Source organism: Microcaecilia unicolor, chromosome 9 (genome assembly GCF_901765095.1).
Source record: "Microcaecilia unicolor chromosome 9, aMicUni1.1, whole genome shotgun sequence".
NCBI lineage: Eukaryota > Metazoa > Chordata > Amphibia > Gymnophiona > Siphonopidae > Microcaecilia > Microcaecilia unicolor.
In genome coordinates this window covers 195,596,092-195,623,831 of record NC_044039.1, presented here as the reverse complement: position 1 = coordinate 195,623,831, position 27,740 = coordinate 195,596,092, and the positions used below count along the sequence as shown (strand labels likewise).

Below are 27,740 nucleotides of genomic sequence, written 5' to 3'. Positions count from 1 at the left end.
CAGGTGTACCAGTCCATATGCAAAAAATATCGATGAACCGCTTCCAACACCGAATATGTTGAAAAAACCTTGATGGATAGATCCATTTATCTCCAAATGACACCATAAAGAGATTAGCAATCGTTGGGGCAAATGTTGCTCCCATGGCTATCCCAGAGGTTTGCTGAAAAAAGCAATCATCAATACTACTTTACAATATCAAGACAACACATAATAAAACATTTTGATAGTGAAGGGTAAAGCAAAGCTAGAACATATAGATAAGAGAGTTAAGAGTTAGAAAGTAAGGTTACTAATTTAACTCTGAGTTTGGCCTTAATCCATTCATTTATACAGACGACGTAACCATCTATATCCCATTCAAGTCCACATTAGCTGATATCACTGATTATTAAAATAGATGTGAGATTTTCCATCAAAGAATCTTGGGCGAAGGTATTTCTGTTTAAACTTAAATCAAGAAAAAATGCAATGTCTCATCCTTTTGACCCGGTACAATAAAGTAGTCCAAACCAGAGGCGTAGCTAGGTTTTGATGTCTGGGGGAGCACACTTTTGTAAAATAGGAGCCAGGATAGGCAGGCCATAGCATCCCGCAGAAGAGAAGGTGCAACTAGACATTCTTGGAAAAGACAAGGCACTGCTAACGTGTCCCAAGCCTAGAGGACACTGGTGGCTGCTTTGGCGTCTCATTGGGATTAGTACATCTTCCAAGGCTCTGACTCTCCTATAAAGGTAACAACCAAACAGGAACTTCTATGACCTTACACACTATACTGCCAAGTGGCAGCTACGTGCAAACACTAATACAAACATAGACCAAACAAATATTTTTTACACTTGTAGCCTATATTAGCATGGCAAGATGTTGGCACTTGTGTACTGTGAAGTGGAATTTCATACAATAGGCAGCAGTTAGGAAAATGCTGAGGTGGATTTAGTGACAGCGCTGGTACAGTACTGAATCTGAATGCACAAAAATACAGGTTAATAAATAGAAAATATATACGCTGATATCTTTTTACTGAAGTAACTTAAGACACTTTAATCAACTTATAAGTTTTGTATTATGCCTCTTAAAATAGAGAGAAAAAAACGTAGTTGGATAAACAAATTTGAACTCAACTAAATGCAGAAAACCCAGCATAAAGTACCAATTTATGAGCTCAATATTCAAAGGATTTATGCTATTTACTGAGAGTTTTGCCCATCTCTGGGCATTTCGATTGCCTTGCTCTCCCCTCCCATTTTTCCTTTTGCCTAGCTTTCTTTTCACCAGTCTATCCTTGGTACAATTGCGACAGAATGCATGGATATCCCTTCCCTCAGTAATAGCAACACAAAACCACTCCACTGACAGACTACTACTACTACTACTACTACTACTACTATTTAACATTTCTAATGTGCTACCAGGGTTACGCAGCGCTGTACAATCTAACAAAGAAGGACAGTCCCTGCTCAAAGGAGCTTACAATCTAAAGGATAAAAAGTGCAGTCAATCAAATTTGGGGGCAGTCTAGATTTCCTGAATAGAGGTAGAATGGTTAGGTGCCGAAGGTGACATTGAAGAGGTGGGCTTTGAGCAAGCATTTGAAGATGGGCAGGGAGGGGGCTTGGCGTATGGGCTCAGGGAGTTTATTCCAGGCATAGGGTGAGGCAAGGCAGAAAGGGCGGAGCCTGGAGTTGATGGTGGTGGAGAAGGGTACTGAGAGGAGGGATTTGTCCTGTGAGCGGAGGTTACGGGTAGGAGCGTAAGGGGAGATGAGGGTAGAGAGGTAATGAGGGGCTGCAGATTGAGTGCATTTGTAGGTTAGTAGGAGAAGCTTGAATTGTATGCAGTACCTGATCGGAAGCCAGTGAGGTGACTTGAGGAGAGGGGTGATATGAGCATATCGGTCTAGGCGGAAGATAAGACGGGCATCACAAAACCTGCAAATATGCTACTCAAACTATATAGCAACTGGAACCTATGGATAGCAGACCTGCAACGTTATCAGTTGGGGCTGGAGGAAGTGGTTATTATTGGGGGGGGGGGGGGTAATGAGGAAGCAGAAATAGGGACCACTTATGGGGATTTCAAGATTGCTGGTCTTCCCAGCTTGCAGGCACTGATGGTTGTAAAGGAAACACAAGCTTGCTTTCTACACCAAATATTTTTGGCAACACCCCTCCCACCTCTAGTCTGACATCAAGAAGGTTGAAGAAAACAGGAGACGGGATGACATTAAAAAGTTGAAGCCAATTAAGTTAGTCTATGTTTCTCCTTTCCCCAAGCAGCCATCATCTAGTAAATTCAAAACAAAGCAAGCAAACCTATGAGCTGCTACATCCTTGTCATTCTTTATTGTTGATAGCATTTGTATTTAATCTCACTTATATTTTCAAACATGTTGGTTTGTGCAGCATATGGATGTACACAGAGGAAGTATTGGTTTCATTCGTTAGAATACTAATTTCACTTTAAATCATTGTGTCATTTGGAGGGGCTGGCTATAAGGACTCCCCCTGTATTCATGCAGAGATGTTTTCACCTAGTTTAGGGCCACCAAAACAGACATCAGATGCAAATTTGATTCCATGTGTCCCAAAGAAAGGAGAGTTTAATTTTGCTTCCATTTAATTTCAGTATATTCCATCTTGGATATGTGGAATTCCCTCCCGCGGGAGGTTGTGGAGATGAAAACAGTAATGCAATTCAAACATGCGTGGGATAAACGCAAAGGAATCCTGTTTAGAAGGAATGGATCCACGAAATCTTAGTGGAGATTGGGTGGCAATGCCGGTAATTGGGAAGCAAAACCGGTGCTGGGCAGATTTCTACGGTCTATGCCCTGATCGTCACTAAATAGATATGAATGGGATGGAGTGTAAATTTTAAGGGGTTTCGACCTTAGCTTAAGGAGCTTGCCGACCACCAACTGTTCAAGAAATCCTTAAAGACATTCTTATTCAGCAAGGCTTATTCCACAGGCAGCTCCACTATTTAGCATATCCCACTTGCTGTTGCCTCGCCCCTGTCATTTCCTCTGTGTTTTCCCCTGTCCCTACCCCCTGTCACTTTCTGTTACTATGCCATCTTTGTCATGTATTGTAACCACCTGATTTATTGTAAGCCACATTGCACCTGCTCATGTGGGTAAATGCGGGGTAGAAATGCACTAAAATAAATAAATAAATGAAAGTTAAAACACGAGGTCCGAGAGATGGTTAAATATTATCTCTAAGAGAGGGTAGGAGTCGATAAACATGTTCTGCTGAGGTCAGGACTCTTGCTGGAGCCACACACGGACATTCACCTGTAGCCACTGTTGCTTTGGCTGTATGTCATAGTCATGTTGAAAACTTCAATTTGTGGTTCTTACAGGGATCAGCAGAATTTTCCCATGTACCTTACTCCATTCCTTGTCCCGTCAACCTTAAGTGCTCCAATCCTTGCCAGATTAAAACATCTACATAGCAAGATGTTGTCACTACCATAATTCACAATAGGAATGATATTTCCTTGATGATTTGGTTGTAATACTTTACACTCAGATGCCACAAAAAGCCAGTTCCATTGTTTGACGTGATATTTTAAAGATACTATTTTCATCTTACCAAAATAGATCATGTATGGTGTACAGTCTATGGCCTTGTCTAAACTAAGGACTCGTTCATTTTATAGCTTCTCTTCGAAGGTGGTTGCCTTGGATGCGCACAAAGGGCCCAGAACCCAAGGAGGAGACAGAAAGATTAAAAAAATATCCTAATTTCTGTAATCTTAAGTATTTTGTATTAGGATTGATACAAAAATACAATTGTATTTCATAACTTTATAAACCACCTTGGGTTGTGCTTTGGTTTAAGAAAAACATTAAACAAGTACAACATAATAAAAGAACAAAAGTGCAATAAATGTATAGTATATTGTATTTTTTAATGTACTTTTCCTAAAGATAGGAATCAAAAAGCACCTACAAAACATTACAGTTCACTCGTACTTCTACTAGTATGAGTACTGTGTACTCAAGTGTAGGGCATTACTTGATTAGCTGCAAATTAAATGGCTCAGTTCACATTGGGAAGGTCTCCAAGGTACAAGTTCAATTTGCCTCAACAGACCTGGCAAAGCCACTCTTCTAGTGACAATAGCAATGGAAACATTGTTTCTTTACATCAATCACTGTCACCTTGTCAAAAGATTTGCCAAATCTCATTGCAAACTAGACATATGTCCAAACAACCTCATGACATCTGCTCCTCAACAATTTATAACAGACATAACAAAACACGTGAACTACATGTTACAAAATGGACTCTTCCCGAAGGAGAAAGGAAACATTCTGCTCACCCCCATACCCAAAGACGCAAAGAAAAGTGACAATGAACTAACCAACTACAGACCAATAGCACCCATTCCCTTAATAACCAAACTAATGGAAGGAATGGTGACCAAACAACTCACAAACTATCTAAATAAATTCTCAATACTCCACGACTCCCAGTCAGGATTTAGGTCTAACCACAGTACTGAAACAGTACTAGTTACACTCATGACTAAATTCAAACAAATGATTGCAACTGGAAAAAACATACTACTCCTACAATTTGACATGTCAAGCGCTTTCGACATGGTTGATCATGGAATACTACTACATATCCTTGAGTACTTCGGAATTGGAGGTAACGTTCTCAATTGGTTCAAGGGATTCCTAATCACACGATCATACCAAGTGACATCTAACTCGACTACTTCAGCCACATGGATACCTGAATGCGGAGTTCCACAGGGATCCCCCCTCTCGCCGACTCTATTCAACTTAATGATGATACCCTTGGCCAAACTATTATCAAACCAAAACCTCAACCCATACATATACGCAAACGACATAATGATCTACATCCCATTTAAACAAGACTTAAAGGAAATTTCCAATGACATCAAAGTCTCCCTATCATGCATTCATGGGCGGATGCATTTCAGCTGAAACATAATGCAGAAAAAACCCAATGCCTAATACTTACCTCTGAACATAACACAAACAAATTCACCACCATTAACACACCAAATCTGAACCTCCCAATTTCAGATACCCTAAAGATTCTTGGAGTTACCATCGATCGACATTTAACACTTGAGAACCATGCGAAAAACACAACCAAGAAAATGTTCCACTCATTGTGGAAATTAAAAAGAGTAAGACCTTTCTTCCCAAGGACTGTTTTCCGCAACCTGGTACAATCAATGGTGCTCAGCCATCTAGACTATTGTAATGCAGTGGCATAGGAAGGGCGGAGCAGTGGGGGCGGTCCGCCCCGGGTGTCAGCGGGTGGGGGGGTGCTCCGGACAGCCCTTGTCTCCTGCCTTCACCCTTCGTTTTTTTTTAATCCATTGCAGCGACGCAGGCAGCGCTTCGCGTCTGCCCTGCGTGTGCTGTGAAGAGAGAAAATCACCTTGCTGGCATTGGGCCTTCCCTCGTTGTGTCCCGCCCTCTTCTGAGGTAACTTCCTATTTCCTTGAGGGCGGGACACAACGAGGGAAGGCCCGAAGCTCAGATGGGCGAAGGGGTCTGAAGCTGGAACTGGGGTCTGACAAGGGGCAAGAGGGAAAATGGGTCCATGCCTGGGGCAGGTGGGATGCAAGGGGGTTGGAACTGGGGGCTGAAAAGGGGATAGGGAGAAATGGCTGGGGGCTGAAGCTCGGGACTAATGGAAGAAAAGGGCTGGGGACTGGTGGGGATAGTGGGGCTGAAAAGGGGGGCAGGTAGGAGATGTGGGCTGGGGCTGGAACTAGGGGCAGGTGGAATAAGGGGGCTGGAACTGGGGGCTGAAAAGGACAGACCCTGGATGGAAGGGGGAGTGTGAGGGAGGGCAGACCCTGGATGGATGGGAGAGGGAGGGCAGACGGATTGAAGGGGCAGAGAGAAAGGGCAGATGATGGGTGGAAGGGAGAGAGAGAAAGAGGGCAGACTGGGGCAAATGGTGGATGGAAGGGGCAGAGATAGAGGGCAGATGTGGATGGAAGAGAGAGAGAGAGGGCAGATGTTGATGGAAGGGGGAGAGAGAGATGGCAGACGGAAGGGGCAGAAATAGAGGGCAGACAGTGGATGGAAGGGAGAGAGAGGGCAGACAGTGGATGGAAGGGACATTAGAGAGGGCAGACACTGGAGGGCAGAGAGAGAGAGCAAAGAGATGCTGGACGGAAGGAAGACTGTGAAAAGAAGATGAGGAAAGCAGAAACCAGAGACAACTGTAAATAAAATACATATTTTTATTTTTTTGCTTTAACATGTAAATAAGGTAATCTTTTTATTGGACTAATTTTAATACATTTTGACTTAACTTTCAGAGAACAAAACCCCCTTCCTCAGGTCAGGATAAGATACTGTAACAGCACTATACTGTACTGACCTGAGGAAGGAGATTTTGGCCTCTGGAAGCTAAATGTATTAGTCCAATAAAATGGTATTATTTTATTTTCTGTATTTGTTTTATTTCTATTTGTTAATTTGTAAAGTGGTGATTGGTATTTGTTAGTTTTTTCAAATTTACATCTGCTGTCTTTATATTTTGCACAGTACTAGGAGACATTTTCTGTTTCTGTGGTGTTGCATTGTATGCAGAGTCTGGCATCGGGGGTTCAGTTTAATTTTTGTCTAAATAGAAAGTTTATGATTATTTATTCTATAGTGGATTAGGGTGTATCTGTATTTGTGAAAAAGACATGGCTTTTGGTTGGCATTGACTATGCAGGATCGACGATCTGTACTAATCTGTCTGTTTTCGTTTTACAATAGGTGAATTGATGTTCTAGTGCTCACTGTAGTGTTTAAGATGCTTTCCTTTTCCTTGTGTGACTCATACAAATTACTGCTTATGGTATGGTATAATTGCTCCATATATAGGTCCTGAGTGTTTTGTATTCTCTGTATGCCTAGTACTGGATTTGGGGGGGGGGGGGGGGGTTAAAAAATGACCGGCCCCGGGTGTCAACTACCCTAGCTACGCCACTGTTGTAATGCACTCTACGCCAGCTGTAAAGAGCAAATAATCAAGAAACTTCAGACAGCCCAGAACACTGCAGCCAGACTCATATTCAGTAAAACAAAATATGAAAGTGCTAAACCCCTACGAGAAACGCTACACTGGCTCCCACTTAAAGAACGCATCACATTCAAAATATGCTCCCTAGTCCACAAAATCATTCACGGAGAAGCACCAGCCTACATGTCAGACCTGATAGACTTACCACCCAGGAATGCTAAAAGATCATCCCGCACATTCCTTAATCTGCACTTCCCCAACTGCAAAGGTCTAAAATACAAACTAATGCATGCGTCAAACTTTACCTACTTGAGCACACAGTTATGGAACGCACTACCGCGCAACCTAAAAATGATTTACGAACTAACCAACTTCCGCAAACTACTGAAGACCCATCTCTTTTATAAAGCATACCACAAAGATCAACAAATGTGAACATACACCACTCCTCCACGTACATTCAGAACTGTCTTATAATATCTGCTTGTTATACTATCATGTTCTATTATTATCATGTCACCCAAAATTCTTCTGTAACACTAAATGTCTACTTTCTAATATATTTCCACCATTCATGATGTATTGTAAGCCACATTGAGCCTGCAAATAGGTGGGATAATGTGGGATACAAATGCAATAAATAAATAAAACACGAGATATGTGCTGTCAGGACATCAACCCAGAGAGCATTGGATTTCTGAAGACCTAAAGTAAAGACAGAATCCTGTTTGGATGAAGTCATTAAATCAGTCCACACCAGTGGATCTCAATCCAGTACTCGGGACACACCCAACCAGTCAGGTTTTCGGGATATGCATAATGAATATGCATGATTAGGTTTGCATACAGTGAAGGTAGTGTAATTTTATCTCGTGCATATTCATTGTGGACAGCCTGAAAACCTGACTGGCAGGGTGTGTTCCAAGGACTATTTAGAACACCTGGTCTACACTATTTCAACACACAAAGTAAACATGTGGACTAAAGCAATCCCACCCAAACAAATCTGTTTTAATGGTAATTACAGAGGTGAGGTATGTGCAAGTTACAATAGATTATGGATGAACCAGTTTTACACTGGCAGTCTTCCAACATGAGATGGACACATGGCATGTAAATGTTACTAATAGGAGAAATACTGAAGTTGAAACACGAAAGGCCCTACACCACCCCCCACCACTGCTGTCCCCAAACACAGCTTCCTTTCTCCCTCTCAGACCCACCTGTCTGCCCCCCCCCCCCCCCTCCACCAGGCCTATCATCAGTGTTGCAAGTCACATAATACGCCAAGATGGGGTGGTCAAAAATCCAGAACTGGTTCAAAACCTCCAGTTTGGAAAGGAGCCAACTTGACATCTCTGTAGTTCTCAATCCACTCAGGACATCTTCAGCCAGTCAGGTTCTCTGGATATCCACAATGACTATGCATGAGAGATCTGCATACAATGGAGGCAGTATATTACGTTTCACTGTGGGTATCCAGAGAACCAGACTGGTTGTGTTACCCCCAACCCCCTCCAAGTCTGGGTTGACAACCTCTGCTACATATTTTTATTTATATATATCCTGGAAGTCAAGAAAGTGGTTGGATGAGGAGGTATTTAAAACGTGTTTGTCATGTCAAGTATCAACATGGCTCATGACGCATTTAAGTTAAAATAAAAAGATTACAATATGAAGGGTAGACTCAGAACACAAAGAAAAAGTTTCTACTTCTGCAAGGCTGTTTCATATGTCTGTTTTAGAGGAGAAATGTCAGGTTTCAAGAAAATGGTATGGGGTTTGCACCACAAGATGTATGATGAGAGACTTGATGACCTGAAGATATATACCCTTTCAGGAAAGGAGAGACAGGGGTGATATACCTTTCAAATCTTTTCCAGAGATAAGGCGGTAGAACTAGAAGACATGAATTTAAGTTGCGGGGGGGGGGGGGGGGGCAGACTCAGGAATAAGGTCAGGAAGTAATTTTTCACGGAGAGGGTGGTAGATACCTGGTAGGCCTTCCCGCAGGTGGTGGTGGAAATGAAAACAGAACGGAATTCAAAAGTGCGTGGAATGAACACAAAGGAATCCTGTATGGAAGGAATGGAACCAGACTTGGTGGTGCTTAGATGGCAACTCCAGTATTTGGGAAGCAAAACCAATGCCGGGTAGACTTCTACAGTCTGTGCCCTGACTGTGGCTGGACAGATTTGGGCTGGAGTGGGGCTTTGATGATAGCCTCAGTAGCTGGAGAACAAGGCCAGAGCCGGGCAGACTTCTACGGTCTATGCCCTGAAAACAGTAAGAATAAATCAATATCAAGTATGCATACGTATTCCCCTTGTGCTTTCAGTTTATCTTGTTGGGCAGATTGGATGGACCGTATAGGTCTTTATCTGCCGTCATCTACTATGTTACTACTCGGCATTATTTTCGATAGTGATGGGCGCCCATATTTCAACCCAAATCAGGAGATGGGCGCCCATCTCGCAAAGGCGCCCAAATCGGTATAATCGAAAGCCGATTTTGGGCGTCTTCAACTGCACTCTGTCGCAGGAACGAACAAAATTGACGGGGGCTTGTCGGAGGCGTGGTGAAGGTGGGACTGGGGCGTGTTTATTGGCCGAGGAGAGATGGGCGCCTTCGGCCGATAATAAAAAAAAAAAGGGCGGCAAAAGCGAGAATTTGGGTCGCTTTTGCTGGACCCTTTTTTTCACTATCCAAGTCCCAAAAAAGTGCCCCAACTGGCCAGATGACCAACGGAGGGAATCGGGGATAACCTCCCCTGACTCCCCCAGTGGTCACTAACCCCCTCCCACCACAAATAAAGAACTTAACTTTTTTGACAGCCTATATGCGAGCCTCAAATGTCATACCCAGCTCCCTGACAGCAGTATGCAGGTCCTTTGGAGCAGTTGTTAGTGGGTGAAGTGGATGTCAGGCAGGCGGACCCAGGCCCACCCCCCCCCCCCACCTGTTCCACTTGTGCTGGTTGTTGAGCCCTCCAAACCCCCCCAAACCCACTGTACCCACATGTAGGTGGCCCCCCTGCACCCCTTAGGGCTATGGTAATGGTGTAGACTTGTGGGCAGTGGGTTTGGGGGGCTCAGCACACAAGGGAAGGGTGCTATGCACCTGGGAGCTATTTTAATTTTTTTTTTAATTTGTAAAAGTGCCCCCTAGGGTGCCCAGTTGGTGTCCTGGCATGTGAGGGGGACCAGTGCACTACGAATCCTGGCCCCTCCGACGACCCAATGCCTTGGATTTGTTCGTTTTTGAGCTGGGCACCTTCGGTTTCCATTATCACTGAAAACCGATAATGGAACCCGTATTATCGAAAAAAAAAAAAGATGGGCGCCCATCTTTTTTCGAAAACATGGTTTGTCCCGCCCCTTCGCATGGCCGCCCACGGAGATGGGCACTCACTTTCGATTATGCCCCTCCACGTAATTGAGGGGAAATGCCAAGGTCCAACAGGCCCTGCAATGTTTTAAGAGGCTCAGAAACCAGCTCTGCAGGTGCTGAGAACTTGAGCAAACTCCTTCACTGTATCCTAGAAGGGGCTATTTGTTTTATGTTTGGCACCCCCGCTCATTTTGAAATGTTGGTAGCTATGTTAAGTGGAAATATGGTGCAGCAAATCATGAAATGTTGCTCCACTATGACACTTTTTTTCATTTTTTTAAATTTTGTATTTAAGTCGCACATTGATCAAAGGACAAGTCAAAACATAATGCTGCACACTTTTGACTTTCCTTACACCTGACTCAGTTTGACAATCCCCTATATATTCAGGGTATAATTCAAGGGGGGGGGGGGGGGGGGAGACTGGAATCCAGTTCTGTCATTTTTCAGAATCCAGAACCAAAGCAGTAGGCGTGTTCCTGCAGGCAGCCTGAAAGGGAGAGGGTGGAACAAATGAGAGAAGGGGTGAGCCTGGAACAGAGCAAAATGCCTTTGTGTTGCTTACTTGAAGCATGTTTAAGATGAATACTTGCATGTTATGTTGAGATCGTTTCTCACATTTCACAAATGGTAGACATGAATCACTTGTTTACTTTTGCCAAAAAATACAAAGAACTAGGAGGCACACAATGAGGCTACTAAGTAGTACTTTTTTTTTTTTGTTTTGTTACATTTGTACCCCGCGCTTTCCCACTCATGGCAGGCTCTATGCGGCGGGCAATGGAGGGTTAAGTGACTTGCCCAGAGTCACAAGGAGCTGCCTGTGCCGGGAATCGAACTCAGTTCCTCAGTTCCCCAGGAGCAAAGTCCACCACCCTAACCACTAGGCCACTTTAGAATAGGAGACACTTTCTTCACTCAATGTGTAATTGAACTCTGGAATTTGTTGTCAGATGAATGCTTTAAAAGCATAGCGTTTTTCACTGACGCTTCCTACAGGAGCATTGCGAATACCAAGGTCTTTTTAAAAGACCATTTTAATAACTACAGAAGCGTTCCCCATGTTAAGCTTCTGACAGTGTTTTGATTACATCAACAACTTACAACCCCCTAAGGCAGGGACTGTGTGCTGAAACACGGTGCGGTGTCCGGCTGTGCACAATTTCTGTAAGTACCAGAAATAAAGTGTTTTTGTGATTTGATGATCTTAGGTCCCTGGTTTTTCCGAAGCCTTCGCCAGCTTCCCACTGTCATTTGCTGGCTACATTCTTCGTGGGATTCCTTTCAGTTTTCTTTTCATCTCCAGTGATGCGAAAAACTAACCCATTTAGAGAAATTGCCCCAACAAGTATAAAACTAAATTTGGAACTAATTATGACCTACATAATTGATAAGTCAAACACAAGGGAAAATTAGGTTCTTACCTTGGTAATTTTCTTTCCTTTAGTCATAGCAGATGAATAGCAGGGAGAACACTGAAAACCATAGTGCCGCTTGGCCAGCTAGCGCCATCTGCCTCTCAGTATTTGAAGCTTCCAAAGCAGTGTTACACCGCAAAGTAGAATAACATGAACGTTCCTTGCAGTGAACGAACGCCCCAGAACAGGAGCAGTAATTCAAAGGAGGGACGAACTCCTGTAACAGAACAGAAATCCTGAAGACTGTTTTCCAACTTCTCTCAATGAGGGAACATATCTACAGGAAAAACTGAACCCAAAACAGCATTAATCAATCAATCAATCAATCAATCAATCAATCAAGGAGGGCTCATGGATTCATCTGCTATGACTAAAGAAAATTACCAAGGTAAGAACCTAATTTTCCCTTCCTTGTCATCAGCAGCAGATGAATCCATTAACTGATGGGATGTATCAAAGCAATCCCTAGATAGGGTGGGAACAAGCCACACCACGCGTGAGCACTTGAGCTCCAAAAAGCACGTCCCTCCTGGCAGCCACATCCAGCCTGTAATGACGGGCAAACGAGAGCTTAGACGCCCAAGTAGCAGCACCACAAATCTCTTGAAGAGAGAGTGCTTCAGTTTCAGCCCAAGAGGAAGATATCGCTCTTGTGGAATGTGCCTTAAAGGCTTCAGGCAGAGGCCGGCCAGACAGCAGATATGCTGAAAAAATAGCTTATTTGAGCCAACCAGCCAGAGTAGCTTTAGACGCTGGAGATGCTCTGCGAGGACCTGACAACAAAACAAAAAGGTGATCAGAGGTCCTGAAAGCATTTGACATCCGCAGATACTGCAACAGAGCCCTGCCCACATCCAGAAGGTGCAACTGCTCAAAAGATTCCGGAAACTCCTCCCTGGAAAAAGGAGGGTAAGAAAATGGACTGGTTCAGGTGAAACGCTGATACCACCTTAGGCAGGAAGGAGGGCACCGTACGTACTGTCACTCCGGACTCTGAGAATTGCAGAAATGGGTCTCGACAGGACAGTGCCTGGAGCTCAGACACCCGTCTCGCCGAAGTAATGGCCACCAAAAAGACTGTCTTAAGAGTCACATCCTTCTCCGAAGCTCGCCTCAGAGGCTCGAAGGGCGAACACTGCAGAGCCTTTAATACTAGCCCCAGGTTCCAGGCCGGACAAGGGGCCTGCACGGGAGGACGAAGCCGAAGCACCCCTCTAAGAAACCGTGCAGTGTCTGGATGCGCAGCCAGGGAGAGGCCAGAGACCTTCCCCCGAAAACATGCTAAGGCTGCCACTTGAACACGCAGGGAATTATAGGCCAAGCCTTTTTGTACACCATCCTGCAAAAAGTCAAGTATCGGCGAGACAGAAGCTCGTGTGGGTGTAAGAGCTTTAGAAGCACACCAGGACTCAAACTGGCGCCAGATCCGAGAATATGCAACGAAGTGGAATGCTTGCGGGCCTGCAAGAGAGTGGCGATGACCTTGTTGGAATAGCCCTTGTCTCTCAATTGTGCCCTCTCAATAGCCATGCCGTAAGACCAAAGTGGCAGGGATCCTCCATGGACACCGGGCCCTGCGACAACAGGTTCGGTACCAGAGGCAAAGGAAACTGAGCCTCCACCAGCATCCACCGAAGGTCTGCATACCACGGGCGCCTGGGCCAATCCGGGGCTATGAGAATCACCAATCCCTGGTGTAGCCGAATTCTCAGGAGATTGTACCCTATTAAGGGCCATGGCGGGAACACATACAGGAGGCTGGCGGGCCAGGGTAGAGCCAGAGCATCCAACCCCGCTGAGCGAGGATCTCTTCATCTGCTGAAGAAGCAAAGGACTTTGGCGTTTGCGCTTGATGCCATGAGATCCACTTTGGGCCTGCCCCATTTGGCACAGATTTGAAGGAATACTTCATCTGCCAATGCCCACTCCGACAGGTCGATCTGATGCCTGCTGAGAAAGTCGGCTTGCACATTGCTCTGACCTGCGATATGAGCTGCTGACAAAAGCTGTAGGTGCAGTTCGGCCCAGTGGCAAATCTGAGCGGCCTCCTAAGCCAGGGCTGCACACCGAGTGCCGCCCTGGCGATTTATGTAGGCCACCGCTGTCGTGTTATCTGACAGAACTCTGACAGCCAGCCCCTCCAGGGTCATGTGAAAGGCCAGAAGAGCCTGAAATACCGCCCTCAGTTCCAAGCGATTGATGGACCATCCCGACTCCTCAGGTGTCCACAGACCCTGGGCATAGCTTCCCTAGCAATGTGCTCCCCAGCCCTGAGGGCTGGCATCCGTTACCACCAGGCACCACTTGGGAAGGGCAAGCGGCATTCCCCGCCACAGCATGCAGTCTGAGAGGCACCACTCCTTATTGAGCCGGGCCGCAGGGAGCCACGTGAGTCTGCATTGATAATCCTGGGATATCGGGGACCATCGTTGAAGCAGGGCAATCTGCAGAGGTCTCATGTGCGCTCTCGCCCATGGTATCACTTCCAAAGTGGCTGTCATCAACCCCAACAGCTGGACAAAGTCCCAAGCTCGAGGGCGAGGCATCCGCAGGAGCAGACGGACCTGATTTTGAAGTTTGCACCGTCTTAGGTCGGGTAGGTAAACAAACCCCGAACTTGTGTCGAACCGGACCCCCAAATACTCTAGACTGAGAGGGGGTCAGGTGACTTTTGGGTACATTGACCACCCAGCCCAGAGACTGCAGTACTGAGACCATTCTGGCTGTGACATGACGACTCTCCTCCTTGGAGTCTGCTCGGATGAGCCAGTCGTCGAGGTACGGGTGAACCCGGATACCCTCTCGCCTGAGGTAAGCAGCTACTACCACCATTACCTTGGAAAAGGTTTAGGGAGCTGTGGTGAGGGCGAAATGCAAGGCCCGAAACTGGAAATGTTTTCCCAACACCGCAAACCGGAGAAACCGTTGGTGCGGGGGCCAAATAGGAATGGGCAAGTAAGCTTCTTTTAGGTTCAGAGACGTGAGGAACTCTCCTGCCTGGACTGCCGCAATTACGGAGCGCAGGGTAATGCCGCACTCACAGATTCGTTGACTTTCTTTAAGTCGAGAATGGGCCGAAAAGACCCGCCTTTTCGCGGCACCACAAAGTAAATGGAGTAACGACCGTAGCCGCATTCGGCGGGAGACACAGGGATCACTGCTCCAAGGTGCAACAAGACTTGTAAGATCTCCTCTACCGCCGCCCATTTGACGGCAGTACTGCATCGGGACTCCAAAAACACGTCTCTCACCGGGGCGCTGAATTCCAATCGGTAACCTTCTCTGATCAGGTCCAGAACCCACTGATCTGAGGTAATCTTGGTCCAGTCCTCAAGAAAGAGGGAAAGGTGTCCTCCTACAGCTGGCAAGGAGGAGTGGACCGGCGTCCCATCATTGTGAAGGACGGCCCTGAACACCTGGCCTTGTCCCAGCTACTGCGGATTGCTTGTCCGAGCGAAAGGAGTTCCTCTGCTGAAAACGGGGACGTTGAGAAACCCCAGCAGAGCGCCCCGGGCGATACCTTCTAGCTTCACGGAAGCGAGGTCTGGAAGAGGAGGGAACTGCATGACCCTTGGAAGAAGGCTGCGGCCTATCCTCGGGTAACCTCTGGGGTTTAGAATCCCCCAGGTCCTTGACAATCTTTTTCAGTTCCTCTCCAAATAACAGGTGGCCCCGAAAGGGCAACTTCACCAACCTTTGTCAGCTGCCCAATGCCGTAACCATAGAAGGCGGCGAGCAGACACCGCCACAGACATCTGTTTAGCCGAAGATTTTTCTTCACTCAACATGTAATTAATCTCCTGAATTCATTGCTAGAGAATGTGGTAAAGGTGGTTAGCTTGGCGGGGTTTCAAAAAAAAAAAAAAAAAAAGGGTTGGACAACTTCCTAAAGGAAAAGTCCATAGACCATTATTAAAATGGACTTGGGGGAAAATCCACTGCTTATTTCTGGGATAACAAATAACTGACCAAGTATTAAACAAGTTAGCTATATAAATCAAATTTAATTAAACGGGATAGAGTCTCATACAAATGGCACAACTGTTATCAGTTCACCCTAAGGTGAATCACTCACTGGTGCTCATAAATTAATCAGACTCTCCTCCCGCCTCCTACTAATAATCTTGATGTTATATTGTAACTTCACATCTTATCTTAACTTATCTATGCACACTACACTTATCTCAGGCAGGTTGGTGAGATCTTGTACCCCGTTTAATACTCTATCCCGTTTAATTTAATTTGATTTATATAGCTAACTTGTTTAATACTTGGTCAGTTATTTGTTGACATTTGAAGATTAGAGGACCAAGAGAGGTCGTGTGTGTTTGACAGTATTTCTGGGATAAGCAGCTTAAAATGTTTCGTACTTTTCTGGGATTTTACCAGGTATTTGTGACCTGGATTGGCCACTGTTGGAAATGGGATGTTGGGCTTGATGGACCTTCGGTCTGTCCCAGTCTGGCAATACTTCTGTACTTAAGCTGCAAAACAGCTGCCTTGACTCTACTACTACTACTTAACATTTCTAGAGCGCTACTAGGATTACGCAGTGCTGTACAGTTTAACAAAGAAAGGACAGTCCCTGCTCAAAGGAGCTTACAATCTAAAGGACGAAATGTCAAGTTGGGGCAGTCTAGATTTCTTGAATAGTGGTAAGGTGCCAAAGGCGACATTGAAGAGGTGGGCTTTGAGCAAGGATTTGAAGATGGGTAGGGAGGGAGCCTTGCGTATGGGCTCAGGGAGTTTATTCCAAGCATGGGGTGAGGCGAGGCAGAAGGGGCGGAGCCTGGAGTTGGCGGTGGTGGAGAAGGGTACTGAAAGGAGGGATTTGTCTAAGGTTCTTTACACAGGAATGAACTTAATTACAAATAGGGCATTCTTTTATCATACAATTTCAAATTAGAGAGCTGCATTGGAACCAGGTTAGCAGGAATCCCGCTGTTCCTGTGGGGCAACCCTCCAGATTCTCAAGACTCCAGTGGGGATGGAAATAGGTCCTGGGGTTTCTGCAGAAGTGTATGTAGTGCCAGGCCAGCCTACCAACAAAATTAAGATATGGTGAAGTTATCAAGATGGGCTACTGTTGAGTTATTTTACCACAAGCCAGGTTATTTTAACACAAGGGCAGGGATGGGGACGGAGGAAATTCCAGTGAGACGGCTGGGATGAGTGAAATTTCTGTTCCTGTGCAACTTTTGTTTCAAAAGTCATAACCCTATTAAAAAATTGATTGGAAATGATCATCATAATCACTAATAAATATATTTGAAAAAAATAATCTGTATGTAAACCATCTTATTAATGTTTCAATTAAGTTGATTACTCAACACAGTCTATTTTAGCTGCATGCTATTACACCAGAACAGCCTATCTCGGATCCCTTACTTTGCGAGGTGAGAAAAGTACCTCAGGTAGTTTTACTAAGGATGAGTTTTGCTTATTCATGAAATAAAGAGCGATCAAGGACTTTCAAGACACTGCAGCCCTCACTTGCCAAGACTGAAGAAATATTACTAGAAAATTAAGAGGCCAAGAGCTTGCTTCGACCTCTAACATCGAGCAGGTCCCAGGTCCTCTCTGGGAGTAGGCAGTGACAAGGCACCAAAAGGAAGGGGGAGAAGACAGGGATGTGAGGGGGGAGGGGGAGTAGAGCAGGGCGCGAGGAAGTCCCACGGGAATTCAGATTTATATTTAAATCTATGTTTTCCCACCCGGTTCCTGCCTGGGGATAGGCTGGAGGACTATCAAGGGCAGGGCAACGGGGGGGGGGGGGGGTTATTTAAAATATCTGCTTCTGGGAGCAGGAGTGTTGCCAGGTGGGCGGGAAATTTTTGCCTGCAGCGGGTTGCGTTTTTTTGGGCTTCTTTTTTGTATTTTGGGCGGTTTTTAGGCGGGTTTTTCTGCCGCGGGGGCGGGGTTAGTGACGTTCTGGGCGGGGTTAGTGACGTTCTGGGCGGGGCCGATGATGGGGAGGCGGGGCCGATGATGGCGGGGCGGGGTTGATGACGCGGGGGTGGGGGTGTCAGGGGCGGGGTTTGAGTTTGGGCGGGTTTTGAGCTGGATTTAGGCTGGTTTGGGTGGGAAAAAAATTTTCCACCTGGCAACCTTTTTTCTTGCTCCTCGGAGGCGGTTTCTTGCTCACTCTCCTACTCACCCTCTGTGGCAAGAGCTAGAGGAGAGGGTTGCGGGTGGCACCTAACTCGAAGCTAAGAGCATGAGGGTCAGGTGACCCGGGATTAGGTGGAGCGTGGAGGGCCATGCTTCACATAAGAACTAGCTGTCACAGCAGGGTTGGAAGGAAATGATGAGAAGTTATGGCAATATGATAGCGGTAGCTCGGAAGCCAGAGTATTTTTCCATGTTCACTATGTTAAACTTGTTAATAAACCAGCTGCGGCCTAATTTTATAACCACATACAGCTGCATTGTATTCTTTTCACTGTGGGAAGGTGACGGGTGTGGTTGAGGAGAGTGTAAGAGAAGGGGGAGGGGGACAGAGAGGAGGCGGAGGTCCCATCTCCAAGTGTAAGTCAGTTTTACAGAGGGAAGCTATGATTTTTTTTCCCCTAAGGCAAACAGGTGTTTCAGAGTGAAATGCACCTTCCCCTCACAAGTCAATAAAAGGCTAAAGCACAGATCATTACACGCATGTCATCAGAAGCTACACCTGTTTCTATTTGCGCAAACAGCTTTCATTCTGATCAGATATGAGAATGTCAACAGCCCGTACCAACATGCGAAAGCACACAAATGTTATAAACCGCGTCCAATACGACCTGATATACTGCAACACAACCTTAGCTTTACAAAGGGTAGAAGGACTTTACTACGGGTACGGGCTATTGAAGAGGTTACTGTTAAACTTAGACTAAAGTAAAAAGTTGACTGTGAAAGTAAAAAAAAAAAAACTGAGATCTAATACAGCTGAAAATAGTTATCCGTACATTTGTAAACACAACAGGCATTTGTTTAGGTGTATTTCATTCGCCGTGGTCTCTCTTGTGGGATAATCTGTCTGAAAGGCTATAAAGACAATACTCAACACACCTAAACTGTAACACAGAACTCATCACGGTCAACGAGATGCACGCTTCAGGATAAACGAGAAAAACAGGAAAAGTAGCCTCTCTCAGAAAGCTAAAGTGATGGACCTCATCATTTCACAGACCTCCCCTCTACCTTTGATTTTTGCTCGTTTTGCAAGGCGGTCCTACCTAGTATTTCTTTCCTTCGTTGAGTGTGGGGTTGATCGATATAAACCCATTCAAAATCCTCCCTAATAACTCTGTTGCCCATGCCTTCCTGCTGGATCTACTGGAACACAAACCCTTCACACTTCTATCACCACCAGTATAGTGCACATAATCAGGGCTGGACTTTATATTAACTTTCGGCACACCTAAGAGGCGGTACCAAGGGGCGCCAGAGACTGAAGCCAGCTTAATCATGGGACACCACCTCTGTGACCACTGGAAAGTCACCGCCCACACAAGGGCGGGGGTCGCCTTCAGACGTTAACAGGGTGCTTGGGGTGTCCCTTCAAGGTTTTTGCCATCCAAACATTATCACCTAGGTATATAGACCCTTCTGAGCCTATATCTGAGGAAAGCAGTGAGTTCAAAGCTGGACTAGAGTCCAGATAGTTTGCAACTACACTCAGAAAAAAAATGATACTAATCCCACGTTAACTGCATTTTCAGAACTCTCCATTTTTATTAGCTTACGTTGTTTTTGAGTCTGAGTTCCTTCTCTCAAACCTAATTACTTCCATGAATAAAAATAAAATACAACTAAAAATAACCCCGATACGATCTTCCTGAGAAAACCGGTCAGACTCCTACAGAGTATGAGTGAAAAGGGCGGTGGATGCCTACAGGTAGTAGAAGAGAAAAGAGGAAGATGGTTATCTGGGACAAGCAGAAAGGATTTCTGAGGGCCCATAGACACCATGTGCTAATCTTTAGCAAATGAGCCCTCTGAAGTAGAGAGAGCAAAGGATTGTAGATTTTAGTAATTTGTGAGGATGGGCATCATAGCCTTTATATACCGTCATTTTCTGTTTCAAAGGGAATAGTAGGAAGCGGAAAGGGGACCATGATACCACCAATATTTTGCTCGGCAGAGTATCGTCAGTTAGAAAACTTGGGAGCTTGATGAAAATTTTTTGGGTTGGAGGGGATACACAAACCAGACGTTGCACTTCCCCTGGTTAGAGTCTACTAGAAGCTGTTTAGCAATTACATTGTACTTTTTTCCCCCCCCCCCACAATAACGATTGTGAGGATGTTTCCAATTAAATTATCATGTAATTTATTTTATACAATTCAGTCTTGTGAGGTGGCACATACTAATGAATGAAAATAATAAAAGTCTACTTTGTAAGCCAATGCAGAAATACAGTATTTAAACACACGGGACAAGCAGCATGAAATAGTACCTTCTGCTTGTGACACCTAATTGTTCTCACCCTCTCCTCTCCCCCCACCCCCCATAGTAGCACCAGAAGCACCTTCGAAAATATGGTACCTGGAGAAAGCTCTACCCTACTGCACTTCTTCCAGATCCATTGGAAACACAGCTTCCAGTTTCATGTAGCAGCTCAGGGGAAGACTCTGCGGTTTTCTGTGCCTAATAGTGACATTTGCCTAATTTGTATGTACATATAAATAAGTCAAACAAGTCGAATTTAGTCCAATAAACCGATGTTATCTACATCTATGATGACGCAAGTTAAAAAAAAAAGTTATATACTGCTTGCAAGCCTGAAAGCTATTGAAGAAGTACACATTCAAATATTGTACCCATTTTTTCTGTCCCTGATGGGCCCATGATCAAAACCCCATGTTGTTCCAGCACAAGCCAATAGCTCCCCTATGATCAAAGCTAATAGCATGTAAATTTATGTGTGCTATTAACTTCCATGGATCATCGGGGTAGCAATGCACAATCATCCCATAGAAGTTGACAGGTCTGGGCTGTAAAAAAAAAAAGAAAGAAAGAGCCCAGACCTGTCAAACATATCACTACAGGTAGGTCTGGTGGACCTCCAGACCCTCTACCCCCACCCCCCAACAGAGGCCCTGGGAGTTTAGCGCACTCCCCTCCCCACCCCCCCATGGCAGAGGGCCTGACCTGACTCCCCCCCCCCCTCGGAACTGGCATAGGGCTATTTTACCTGTACAATCAGAGAACTGTTCTCTGATCATATGGGTGGAATACCGCCGAACTCATTTAAATCTAATGGAGTGGCCTAGTGGTTAGAGCACCAGTCTTGAAATCCAGAGGGGGCCGGTTCAAATCCTGCTGCTGCTCCTTGTGATCTTGGGCAAGTCACTTAACCCTCCATTGCCTCGGGTACAAACAGATTGTGAGCCCTCCAGGGTCAAAGAAATTGAAAAGGTGTGAGCAAAATCCAAATTAAAAAATAAATAACTTAAACGAGCTTTGCAGTATTCCCTGGCATGACCAATGATTGTCACACCAGGGCCCTCTCATCATGCCTGGCTGGTTAATATGGATGTTAGTGGCTTCTAGCACCTGCATTTACCTTTGATCACTGGCCCATAAATAACTTGCAATCTGAGATGGTACCCTGAGGCCACGGAGGGTTAAGTGACAATCACAAGGAGCAGCAACGGATTTGAACCTGGCTTCCAGGGTTTTCAGCCAACTTCTTTAACTACTAAGGCTACTTCTCCTCTCCCAGGGAATGTACACAAACAGGCAGATGATCAAAAGCCCCACACTTTTCCAAACAGCACTCTAAAAATAGCACTGGAACAGTGCGTGGCTTTACCGGACCTATGATCACAGATAATTGCATGCAAATTTAAGCACACAATTCTCTCTGATCATGGGGTAGAAATGCAGGAGAATTGTGCTTGAGCTCAGTCCTCCCGCACTTGTTTGACAGGTCTGGGCTTTCAACTAGACCCCAACTACCCCCGCGCGAGCCAAGCAAAATGGGGACTGGAGGTCCAGTGGACCTCCGATCCCCCCAACACAGGTTCAGGGGGGCTGGAGATCTGGGTGGTCTCCAGCCCTCCTAACCCCCCTGCATCCCTCCGATCAATGTCCCTGGTGGCCCAGTGGGCTTGGGTAAGGAACCCCAACTAGACCCAACCACCCCTCCCCCCCCCCAGCAACAGGGGGCTGGAAGTCCAGCGGACCTCTGGTCCCCCTAAGACCCCCCCAGCAATCCCACCCATGTCCCTGGTGGCCCAGTGGGCCGTGGTTAAATCCCTCCCCCACCTGGTGGTCTAGCTGCCCTTCCCCACTTCCCTACCTGCAGTTGGAGGAGGGAGGTGGCCTCTCTCTTCTTCCATCTGCGCCACCTGCAAAATGTGGTGCCCAGCCCTGCCCAGTGTATCCTGGGATGCGCTGAACAGGGCTTCACTCCTTTATATGGTGTGAAGCCCTGCCCAGCGAAACCCAGCATGCATTGGGCAGGCTGGGCACCACCATTTTGCAGGCAACGCCAATGGAAAAGAAGGGAGGCCACATTCCTCCTCCAACTGCAGGTAGGGGGTGGGGAGGGTCCGCTATACAACCAACGGGGGGGGGGGGGATTTACCCGCGACTCACTAGGCCACCAGGGACATCAGTGGGATGCTTGGTGGTGGTGGTGGGGGGGTTGGAGACCCACCGGATCTCCAGCCCTCCCCCTGAATCTGTGTTGGGGGGGTCCCCCATTGCTGGGGGTCGGGTCAGAGTTCCTGCCAGGGCTGCTGCACTGGGGGGGAATCTGGGCCTGCTAGCATGGAAATGCATGCTGGACAGGGCTCATCATTCCTCCAAAATGGTCTGCAAACCTTAATGCCAGCTCCGAACTGGCGTAGTGCTTGCCGTGGCCAGCAAGCCAATTTTTGGTGCGCTGATCATTGGGGATGAATAGGTTTAGCATGCATTTGCATGCTACTTGCCCTAAGAGCCCTGTTTTGCATGCACTTGCATGCTCATTGCATTCAGAACCCATGAGCATGTTTCATGTGCTCAGGGGCTCTGATCATGGGGCAGTTGCAAACGCAGGCGCTAGTATGGTGCTAACAGCCTCTAGCGCCTGCGTTTGTTTCTGATCATCGGCCCATAAATTATGTAGCATTTATTTTCCTTCATGAAAATAAAAGCCATTTTTTTTCTCTTAAGCCCTGGTTCATTTGGTCATTTTGGAGAAGGGGCCTCTCAGAAGGAAATAAAGGGATCCGAGGTAAGAAGAGAACAGGATTGTCCCAAGCAAAAAACACACTCCATGGGACATATTCCCTAGTGCCCCCACTCATGGTGCCACAGCCATCACTGGGGACAGAATGGACACAGTGATTTTTGCACCCTTGTCACCGCCTGCAGTGCCCTCTGGATGGCCCTGGAAGAGATCAGGGAAGTCAGGGACCAGTGAAAAAGGGGAATGGGGGAAAAATAATTAATGGCCCAGAGAGAATAAATCCCTCCAGACCTACAACTCTTCTAATCAATTAGCTCTCTCCAAGTGCCCTGATTCTCTCACTGTTGCCCTCTCCATGAATCCCTTGCTCTATCATACCCCTTCCAGATCTTTATACTCAAGTTTCTTGTCCCCATTCCCTCACCCTCCCATTCCAGCTTGGCTGCCTATGACTTGCTAGTGACATATCTTGGGCCACAGTGCTGCATGATTTAAAGCATAACATGCCAAGCCCATTAGCATCTGAACAGGACACACCTCAGAAGTGCTACATCACCCTCCTCCTCTTCACATTTCTGCCACTGCTCTGTCTGGCCTCCCATGGCTAGAGCTCAATTTTGCAGCCCCAACCTTGGGATTACCAGGGGGGGGGGGGGGGGGGGACAGGGTAGGGCCCTGTCTAGGATTTCCACAAAGAAAGGAAAAGCAACCCTTCACTTTGCATTTTATTCAGATTCTGATGAGGGTCATCAGAACAGAAGCACCTAGAATCCTAACAGGGACAGTGCCTAAATGGAAGGAGTTTCAAATTCTTTCAATACCACTCTCTTCCCAGAATTAAGTAAACCCAGTTCTATAGAATATTAGTTCTGGTACTCAAAAAGGTCAGAAACTGTCCCAGTCATTTTACTTCTGTCCAAATACTTCAATAAAACAATCTTTAAAAAAATACGTTTGTTATGGTATAGAGGATTTATAACCTGCCAACTCTCTCATATGAGATTTGAGGCGAGATGTGATCTAAAAAAAAACCTGATATAAAGACACCAGAAACAAAAACAAATTATTAAAAATTTGAAGTTTCAAGTGTGCTAGGAGGTTTGGGTTAGGGCACGCTCTGTATCAAGTTGGATGATGTTGCTAATTTTCTGGCAATGTATATTACTGGAACACTGTACTAAGAACTTGCATTGTTTTCTTTTATTCTGTTCGTGCCCATTAAATAAAGACTTCTGAAAATTAAAAAAAAAAAAAAAAAAAAAAACCAACAAATTAAACTACAAAAGAACAAATTCTAAGCAATATCAAACATCAAGAAAACAAATGACTTTTCAAAGCTTTTCAAAAGATAAAAGTAATCCTTCAAAAAGCAAACCTCAAAAGAAAGACTGCCCCAAAGACGAAAAGCTAAAATGCAAAAAAGAATGTGAAAAGACTGACTTGAATCTAAAGGTTCTTAACGTAAGAGTGAACTAGAGCGTTTTCTTTCATACAATTTCAAAATAGAGATCTGCATGGAAACAGGGTTTAGCAGGCATCCCGTTGTTTCAGTGGGGATGGACCCAGGTCCTGTGGGGATTCCATGGAGTGTAATGCCAGGCTAGCCTTCCTATCCTTTCCTTGTGCCATGGCAATTAATAGCACTAAAAAAAAATTCATGGATACGGTTGATAGCATTGTAATGGAAGCTACTGGCTACTGTTATGTTATTTTAGCATGGGGGGATGGGTGAACCTTCTGTCTCCGTGCAACTACTTCAAAATTCATAATCCTATTAAAAATTGATTGGAAATGATCAAAACTCATCAGCATATCACTAGCAGATATATTAAAGTAAGGCATCTATTAATATTTCAATTAAGTTGATTACTCAACAGTCCTTTAGCTACGTGCTATTACACCAGCACAGCCTACATCGTGGAGAGAAAATGTACTCAGCAGTTTACTAAAAATAGTTTTGCTTATTCACGAAATATGGCGTGACCAGGGGCTTTCATTTATTTATTTATTGCATTTGTATCCCACATTTTCCCACCTATTTGCAGGCTCAATGTGGCTTACAAAACCTGTTATGGCATCTCCATTCCAGGAGACAGGTACAAGCCACTGCAGCCCCCTCACTCGCCAAGAATAAAGGAATATTACTAGAGAATTAAGAGCCCCTCTCGACTCCTACCATTGGGGGCTGCGCCCAGGTGGGTTCTACTTCTCTCTGCTGGGAGTACGCAGCAGTGACAAGGCACCGAAAGGAAAGGGGCAAAGACCCGGATGTATGTGCAGTGGGTAGAGGGAATGCAGCAGGTTTATATTTGAATCTGGGTTTTCTGGGGATAGGCTAGTGGGTTATTTAAAGGAGCCGCTTCCGGGAAGCAGGGCTTTTCCTGCTCCTCGGAGGCGGCTTTCCGCCCACCCACTGGAGGGTTGCAGGTGGCAGAGGGCGGGGTGGGCACCTGAGCTACAAGCTTCAGCTCATCAGACAATGAGCCATAAACGTTTAACTCGAAGCTAAGCGCGCAGGAGGGTCAGGTGACCCGGGATTAGTTGGAGCGTGGAGGACCATGCTGCACAGAAGCACTAGCTGTCACGACAGGGTTGGAAGGAAATGATTAGAAGTTATGGCAATATATAATAATGGTAGCTCGGGGGGGGGGCAGGGGTCCACCCCCACCCCACGAACAGTATCTTAAACTTGTAATAAATAAGCTGAAGCCTAATTTTATAACCACACACAGTTGTGGTTTTTTTTCACTGCGGGGGGGGGGGGGGGGGGGGGGGTGTGAGGGAAGGCGGAGGTCCCAGCTCCAAGTGTTAGTCAGTTTTATGGAGGAAAGCTATGATTTTCCCTAAAGCAAACAGGTGTTTCAGGATGACATGCGCCTTCCCCTTAGCTCATTACATGCATTGTCATCAGAAGCTACACCTGCTTCTATCTGCGCAAATAGCTTTCGTTCCGCTCACGTATGAGAATATCAAGGCAGTACCAGCGTGCAAGCGCACACAGGGATGCTATAAAAGTGTAATAAACTCATCTACTACGTGTAAGGGCTATTGAAGAGGTTACTTTTAACAAACCTAGGAAAAAAGTTAAACGTAACTTTGTGACAGTACAAAACAGACCTTAGGCGGATGAAAAAAGTTATCCATGCATTTTTTTTTTTTAAACAAACAAGCATTTGTTTAGGTATATTTCGTTCGCCGTGCTTTCCCTTGGGGGGGGGGGGGGGGGGAATCATCTAATCTAAAAGGCTATAAAGAGAATTATCAACACACCTAAATTGTAACATACAACAACTCATCACGGTCAACGAGATGCACTCTTCAGGATAAACGAGAAAAACAGGAAAAGTAGCCTCTCTCAGAAAGCTAAAGTGATGGACCTCATCATTTCACAGACCTCCCCTCTACCTTTGATTTTTGCTCGTTTTGCAAGGCGGTCCTACCTAGTATTTCTTTCCGTCGTTGACTGTGAGGTTGATCGGTGTAAACCCATTCAAAATCCTCCCTAATGACTCTGTTGCCCATGCCTTCTTGCTGGATCCACCGGCACCACAAACTCTCCACACCTCTGCCAACACCAGTATAGCCAAAAAAAAAACCCCACATACTCAGGGCTGGACTTTATATAAACTTTCGGCACACCTAAGAGGCGGTACCAAGGGGCGCCAGAGACTGAAGCCAGCTTAATCATGGGACACCACCTCTGTGACCACTGGAAAGTCACCGCCCACACAAGGGCGCGGGTCGCCTTCAGACGTAACAGGGTGCTCGGGGTGTCCCTTCTTCAAGGTTTTTTTTTTGCCATACAAACATTATCACCTAGGTGATGTAGTTTTTTCTTAGCAAAGTGGAGAGAGTTCTGAAGCTGGACTGGACTCCGGATAGTTTGCAACTACACTCAGGAAAAAAAAAATAATAATCAAAATCCCACGTTAACTGCATTTTCAGAACTGTCCGTTTTTATTAGTTTACGTTGTTTTTGAGTCTGGTTTTCAGTCCCTTCTCTTACACCTACTTACTTCCATGAACAAAAATGCAATAGAAAAATACAACTAAAAATAACCCCGATACGATCTTCCTGAGAAAACCGGTCAGAGTGAAAAGGGCGGTGGATGCCTACAGGTAGTAGAAGAGAGGAAGATGGTTATCTGGGACAAGCAGAAAGGATTTCTCAGGGGGGGGGGGGTCGCGTGTTATCTACATCGATTGCCCACAGGAATAAAATGGGTCTTGTGATAGACAACATGCACTAAGCTTTAGTAAAAGATCCCCCTGAAGGAGAGAGAGGAACGGATTGTTGATTTTAGTAGTTGGTGTGGATAGGCACCAGTCTTTATATACCATCATTTCTGTTTCAAAGGGAACAATAGTAGGCAGCGGAACAGGGTGATCCAGGGGACCATGACCCCACCAGTATTTTGCTCAGCAGAACTGTAGTACAATCAATATAGGCCCTGAAAGCACTATCACTTTCATATGTTGTTCAGGATTGTTTTACAAGCTGTGCAATTGAGGTGACCCTAATTCTTGAGTTTAATTAACAAAATCTTTGGGAGGACCTTAGGGCCAAAAGTTAATTAATGGGGTACAAGGCTGAAGGTCTTCCTAGGGTGTCTAAGACCAGCCCTGAAAGTTGATGATAAAATATAGTTTGCTCAATAAAAATGTATTGCCTGCAATGAATTTACTGAAGCTTTTTCTAATTTTAAAATTTCTTAGTGCAAATAGGGGAGTATGGCAACTGCA

The 27,740-nt window shown here is 45.6% G+C and overlaps 1 protein-coding gene across 3 annotated transcripts in view; it reads right to left on the bottom strand.

Annotated features, from left to right (window-relative positions):
- DEGS2 (delta 4-desaturase, sphingolipid 2) overlaps window positions 1-26,580 on the bottom strand; it is a 128,195-nt gene extending 101,615 nt beyond the window's left edge. Inside the window, exon 1 of one of the 3 annotated variants that reach the window (XM_030213954.1) lies at window positions 26,438-26,580. In XM_030213954.1, coding sequence (XP_030069814.1) covers window positions 26,438-26,519 — 82 coding nt within the window. In that variant the 5' untranslated portion in view covers window positions 26,520-26,580. Of the gene's footprint in view, window positions 1-19,015; window positions 19,174-26,437 lie in introns of those variants that run through there. The other 2 variants (XM_030213955.1, XM_030213956.1) reach the window with 2 other exon arrangements.
- Window positions 26,581-27,740: the final 1,160 nt, after the last annotated feature.